Source organism: Thunnus albacares, chromosome 8 (assembly GCF_914725855.1).
Source record: "Thunnus albacares chromosome 8, fThuAlb1.1, whole genome shotgun sequence".
NCBI lineage: Eukaryota > Metazoa > Chordata > Actinopteri > Scombriformes > Scombridae > Thunnus > Thunnus albacares.
This window is the reverse complement of record NC_058113.1, coordinates 5,741,702-5,748,727: the sequence shown is the minus strand read 5'-3', so window position 1 is coordinate 5,748,727 and position 7,026 is coordinate 5,741,702. Positions and strand designations below refer to the sequence as shown.

At 37.5% G+C, this 7,026-nt stretch overlaps 1 protein-coding gene across 1 annotated transcript; it reads right to left on the bottom strand.

Annotated features, from left to right (window-relative positions):
* Positions 1-2,304: 2,304 nt before the first annotated feature.
* Positions 2,305-6,626, bottom strand: LOC122988142 (zinc finger protein 706-like). The gene is made up of 3 exons (XM_044360308.1): positions 6,493-6,626; positions 5,365-5,513; positions 2,305-3,928 (listed from the first exon to the last, which is right to left on the bottom strand). The coding sequence occupies exons 2-3, from the start codon at positions 5,497-5,499 to the stop codon at positions 3,833-3,835; spliced, it is 231 nt and encodes a 76-aa protein (XP_044216243.1). The 5' UTR covers positions 5,500-5,513; positions 6,493-6,626; the 3' UTR covers positions 2,305-3,832.
* Positions 6,627-7,026: the final 400 nt, after the last annotated feature.

Here is a 7,026-nt window from a genome sequence, read left to right as displayed (position 1 = left end):
CCTTTGCTGCTTCAATTCTGACTGTTCTTTTTTTTTTTTTTTTTTTTTTAAGTTCTTTTGTGCATCCCCCAACTTTATGAAAGTGCAATATTAAATAGTTGAAGGATAAACTTCTTGAGATACACCAACTTGTTTTCATGGCCTTCCACAGACACAAAACATGGATATTGGCAGAGAAGAAAAAAAATCCATATCAGACAACATCAAAACATTTATTTGTCTCTTTAGTAACTTTGTCCTTGGTCTTGATTATGAATTCCTTTTTAAAATCTGATGGCAAATGTGCTACAGAAGGAATTATAATATCTCCACATTGTTATTTTACAATGTGTTTGTAGTAGTAGTAGAGCTTTGTGTATCCAGGATTTCAACTTGGAAGTACTGTGTGTAAAATAATTTTGGATCCAGTTAGATCATTTGATATATTGTAGAGTCACCACACTGCCACTTGTCAGGCTATCAGAGGGTTTCCATGGAATTTATAACAGTTTTGTCTTTTACATAATGAGAGAAAAATCCAACACTGATGTTTGAAGTAATAAAAGTCTTACCCTTGAATGAACAAACAGCACAATACATGTGCAGTAAATTTTGTTGGTGTGATAATTTACCCATTAAGACCACACAAAACAATAAAAATGACAAATGACTATTTAAAAAATTCTGTAAATGTATCATTTAGTTGACTAACAAAGATAGCCCCCCACTAGAATGTTAAACATACTGAGTCAACATGTCACATACAGTAAGTATATATATGGGTATTTCTGTATGCACTTGTAGATGTGTGCATGTGTATGTCTATGTATATTATTTATTTTTATTTTTTTCTTTCCCTTTTTTCTAATATTTTTTGTTCATCTAAGTTATGGTGACTTCTGTATAAATGAGGAAAACCAAGAAAATATAATCCACACGCACAAAAAAAATAAGGCCTTGTTACATAACATCGTCTTTTGCAAGCCTTCATCTTGTTCCAGGTGTTACATGGCTGGAGTAGGGGGTGTGAGCAAGTGGTATTTGTCTTCAGGGTGAAAGAAACTATTGTACAGGCCTGTTCACAAAACCTGTTGTCCTAGTGGCACAACAGGCTGACCCCACTGTTTACAATACCAAGAGTCACAAGATGAGCTGTAGGCTTCTTTATCAGTCAAGAGTGTGAAGGCATCCTGAAAGAGCATGAAGCAAAGGCAGGCTTGTAGCGTATGGGCTTCTCTGTGTATTAACACCACTTTGGCAGGGTTTGTACATAATCATGTTTGTGCACTATGTAGCAAATCTAATCCATCTATTCACATAGATGGATAAACAAAAAACTAAACAAAAGCCAATTCTGCATTTGAAAAAAAAAAAGTGGTTTGGTTTGACCCAAATCTGATAGGAAGTAATCCCTAAGTGAATGGAAATCCCTTTTAATTTCTACATATTTGGGGTTACATGCAGGATAATAGAACTCAGAAAATACTTCTACTTGTAAATGTGAGTAAATTGCCATCTGCACAGTATTAGGTATGCTTACATCTACTGGTAACGTAGACTATTCTCTACCCACTGATGAGCATGTCAATTTACTCACCTCTCACTACAGGTCTGGGACTAGAAGAGACTTGCAACAGGAAAATTAACCACTATTGGAGGGAATAGAAAGAGTATCATTCTGCCTCTAATATTTCATAGATTATCCACTTTAATGACTTTTTACAGTATTACAAGTCTATGGACAAACAGAAGCCACCAGCAGGATGAATCAACAACTAACATGAATAGTGATTCATTATTATCTTCATGCTACATTTCTAGCTTGTAAATATAGATTGGGTTTTATTATCAACTGAGTGAATAAGCAACTGTTAGAGAGGTCTTGGACTCTCACCAAGGTGTAAACTGACAAGCTAATAAAACTCAGATTATTAGTTATATTAAACTTGTGGGGTCTAGAGTTTTAACTGAAGCGCTGGTGAGGACATTTATAGCATGGTTTATATATGGTGCACATGAGAGTGTTTACTGTAATATGGTAGTGACTATAATAGTTTGACAATAACTAGAGCATATATAAAACTAAATACACCAGGTCAGGTCTGAATATGACTCCACATTACACTAATAATCCATATAGCAGGTGATAACACAAACACTCACATACACACACACATATACACACACACACACACACACACACACACACACACACACACACACACACACACACACACAAAGGACAAAAATATCCAGGCGGAAACTTCTACAAGATCAAGTCCTGTTGAAGAATATAGTTTAAAAAAAAACAAACCTTAGTGCTGGTTAATCTAAAAGTAACACCTTTATTAAAAGGCTATACATTACATTACGTGGACAAAGGTATGAACATTACAAAAGTAAAAACATGGCTGGTTGTCAGTCCAGACTTTAGCACAGTGATACAATGTCAGTGGTTAATGACCTTTAGTTCCAAATGTATTGAAAATAGTTTCTTTTGATAAATTAAATCTCTGTTAGCATGCTATGAAAAGAAGCTAATATAAAAATAAGAACCAAAGCTACCTTACAGTGTAATGTAGATCAGACCTTTTAATGCAGGTAAGAATCAAAATACTTTTGCACCATCATGACGGGGTAACAGTAAAGAGTGTGAGACTGCAATTGGGATCTTTTTCACATATGTCATCCAATGACAATGTGACAGGTTTTCTGGACAGTTACATGGCTGACAATACAAATAGTGATGAACAAAATCATTAGCAAATACTACACTGGTGCACACAATTATGTCACTTAACTCATTACAACAAACTGGGGGGTAGGAGTAGATCGTTAGTGTGAACACACAGTGCAAACTTTTATCTTCATCCTAATTCACTGAACAGACCACTCCTAACAGGATCAAAGACAAGATGAATGTTTTAAACAGTCATCACATTGCTCGAAGTTCATGAAATTGTGTCAGGAAAGGGTTTACTATGAGCAGACTTGCAGTGCCCTCTCTGGTCAACTTTTATACCTCTACTGTACATGAGAGAGTAAGGGGAAAATGTAATGCAGTTTCAGTACCCGTGTAGCACGATGTGTTTAATATATTCTTTATATCAACAAAAATTACAGACTTAACAATTTAGAAATTATCTAGATGACGAAAACTAAAAATCAGTGCAGAATGGAGCTAAATTGAAATGAATTCAAAAGAACACATTATTAGTGGTTCTGAATTAGTGTCTTTCCAAGCTCATTAGGAATTAATAAGTCAGTGTGAATAAACTATATTTATGACTCCAACCCTGGTGGATCACAACTTTGCTTCAGTCAAAAATCCATAGTGGTTTTAACAGTACACTGGATTTGGATACGGATGACTTACAATCATCATTTCAGTATTGCAACTTTGTTCAGCTGAGGCAGTGCCAATTCATATTTTCTTCTACACTGGAAACTTGTCCTGACACAGTGGGAGCCCTGAGATGGTGTAATGGCAGTACAGCCTGTGGACAAGCTGGTCTGGTCAGCATTACATTTTGAAATGATCAGATAAGAAAATATTGCAAGCAATCAGGGATTGAACAGATACATTTTTGGCACATGCCAAGAAAAGGTAGCTGGCAGCTGTGTGTCTACCTTCAGTACTGACCCAGGATCAAATTGTAGCAAGTGAGGAAGCTTTGCACAAATTCAATCTGGAAGAAACACCATGAGCAGGCAGGCAAGTACCATCCCTGCTTTACTACATTAAGCAGCATGAGGAATAATTGCAGTTGTACTTCTTATCTGAAATATTACAAAATGTCGAAACCTGTCCTGAATCAGTCCCAACCGTCTTACTGAAAGAGAGGTGAATCGGTTACGCCTCCACACCAACCAACTCCGGGGGCATCGGAGACTTTGGATGTTTGCTTTCAAAGTGTTGCTTAAAGGTCTTCGGGTCGGGCATTTGTGTCTGATAAAATGTAAAGGAAAGAAAAAGAGAGAAAATTAACAAAATGATATATATTTACAAGGCAGTATATGAAATGCATATTAATAAAAATGTTATCACTATACTTGGTATCCAGATCATGGATCAGATCATGGCAATTTATATTCTCATAAAATTGTATCAGTTTGCCCTGGTTCAGAAGACATGGCTCTGTCCACTGTGTTGGAAAATGAACTGATGAAACTATCAGCAGACAGCAACCTGAGGCTTCAGCTCACACAAGTGCACCTTGTTTCATTCTAGATACTGGCTGCCAGTCAATATCCCTATTAAAATGGGCAATCAAATTTCTGTTGCTTTTGACTGCCACCTATTGATGTGAGTCAGGGCTTTCCATTGTGACTGTCACAAAATCAAAGGCAAGGAACAAACTGAAAGCAACTTTGAATGCTAATCTGCATGTCAGCCTCTCACCAATCCCAGCACGACTTGATCTCATTATTTCCCAGAGCAAGCCCAAGTGTCTTACTGAGGGTAAGCAGAGTATTTATTTACAGCTGACAGTAGCATAACACATATTTACAGCCCAGTTTATTTGTCATGTTATGTTTTTTTTCCATTTATTTGGGAAGGTGGTCCTCTGAAAATTTCTAACAATCACAAGTGGGCCTTAAGTTACAAAAGGTTGAGAAACCCTGCTTTAAACCACTTTCAGAGTATCTAAAAGAACATATATGGACCTTAAGATTTGGTTACAGTTCCCTAAAGATGAAACAGGGAGAGACGGTGGATCAGCCAAGGTCTACCTGTCCATCATGCACAATGGCTTTTAAACAACTAATGAGACTTTAATAAATCTTAATAACTTAACTATATTCATGTGAAAAAAGGAGATACAATAGTAGTGAGTTCTGTTAGCTTGGTGGGAATATGCCAGCTATCAACACATAACAGTTAGGAACACCTGTAGCAACCCAATGCAACAGCCTGTGATGAATCCTACCACTATGAAGCTTCTAATGTTCAGTTTTAGTAAGAGAGAGGCTGATTTCACTTGATGAAGTCCAATGCAATATCACCACTGACTACAGCTTAATCGGCTAAACTGGGCACCAAATGAACTGATAACTTTGTGAAGCTATTGACAATAGCTGGTTCACTAGTATATTGTACAGCCAGTAACTACCCGATGTAGGGCTAAAATGAAATGTAAAGAGTGATGATCTGGTATAGGCATTGCCTTAATTACACTTACATGACAGCCTCTTTGATATATACTTTCACAAAGCAATTGAAGCAATTTAATAATCCTCAGTAGTGGAAGGCAAGCAGCGTCTTTGCCTGTCCCTCCACCTACTGAGTTCATCTTTCCATCCTAACTTCATGGTTAAATAATAATGAGCTCATAAAAGAATTATTTAAGCCCTGTTTCTTTCTGTATTTGCTTGAGCACATACCCGACACACAGAGCATGTGTATACTAAAGCAGCCTTAGCTGCTGCCTTCTGGTCATGGCCTTTGGTCTTCTTGATATCTGCCTGCTTTTTGGCATTCTTCTGCTGGGACTGGAACTTCTGGTGCCCACGGGCCATATCTGATGCTAGACCTAAAAAAAAACATATATATACATACATATATATATATACACACAAGAGTTTGATCAGCACAAGACCATAAAGTAGCATCCATGAACTGAAAAAGACTATAAACCTAGCTGCAAACAATGTCTTCTGAGAAGGAAAGGAAAAATGGAAAGCACCAAGGGACTGAAAGGCACACTAACTGGGAATGCAAAGCAGTCACACCAGCTGATAAAGCAACCGTATCATGTACAATGAAGAGACAATTGTCTTATAAGATCAATAGGCTTCAATATTTGCAAGACAGCAGTGGCTGCGAAAATTAAAACCTTTAGAACTAGGTTAATTGCCACTTTTTGGGTCACAGGGATAAAGCAATTAACTTGGAAATTTCCCCAAAGAAATTCAGACTACAATCATTCAAAGTTTTAACAGAGAGAATAGATTTGGGTCAGTGCTATGGTTATATGAACTTTGTTTATGAGTGATAGTGACGAGGGAAGGACTAGTGTTCTGTCAATACAACTGTTGACGATCAAGAATACCACACTTATCACAACAGTGTGTTAGAGGGTAGTAACCGTTTACATATAGAATCTCATCCACCCATGAGCACTGTGGGAGACGTGAAGTCTGTGTCCGCCATGCATCGCTATCACTCGGCTTTAACAACGTTAGCAGCGGTAGCGCTAGCCAACTTTAGCTGACCACCGAGAGTTTAGGTTAAGAGCGACAGTTTCAAGCGGTTGTTGTGGAAGACAGAGTCGTCTTAGCAACAAAAGCTCACACATTTTAATACATTTATGACAGAAGTATAACTTCACATCAAATTAAATGCTCAACTAATTAAGGGGGACAAGCCATCTGTTAGCCGGTTGCTATCGCTACCGTTAGGTTAGCTAACGATGGCTAGGAATAGCATGGAGGATAACACACACAAAACAGGAACTCTGATAGAGATATTATGAGTAAGAAGTCAGGATGCAGATTTGGTAAATGTCTTACCAGTGAAAAATTACTGTATTAGTTACTGCAGATAAACAACAAAATAAGATTCAAGAAACGCTCCTCCGGACCTTCCGCCGCTTCAAGTGGGTTGCCCTTACTGCACTAGTGCGCATGCCCGTAATGTGCTGCCTTCAAGTGCTGTCAGTAAGTGGACAAGGATTCATAAATACGCCTTGAGTTTTGCAATGATATAGACAATGGTGGGAAAGTTTCTGAGAGCACCTCAAGGTAGCATCACTTCCATCCTCTCAGCTTCAAGGCTATTTAAGAAAAAAATAATAATTAAAAACTCAAATAAAAACGTACCAAAGTTTGTGAACAGAAAGCAGTCCGTTACCCATAAAGAATATATTTCTCTATTGGATTGACCACATTTGTGAAGTCCATTCATGAATAACTTTCTTTCTACACGGTGCGAGATTGAATGCCTGCCACAAGGTGTCACGGTACAGACAACAATAAGGCCAAGGTTACTCAGAACAACTATTACGTTCCTCATTTTACATATTACTATGTTCATGATTAAGAAAA

Excerpts from the sequence above, each read along its gene's own strand:
- LOC122988142 (XM_044360308.1), bottom strand. The coding sequence starts at position 5,499 with ATGGCCCGTGGGCACCAGAAGTTCCAGTCCCAGCAGAAGAATGCCAAA. Across the intron at positions 3,929-5,364 it reads ACACATGCTCTGTGTGTCGG|ACACAAATGCCCGACCCGAA; the intron begins GTATGTGCTCAA and ends ACATTTTATCAG.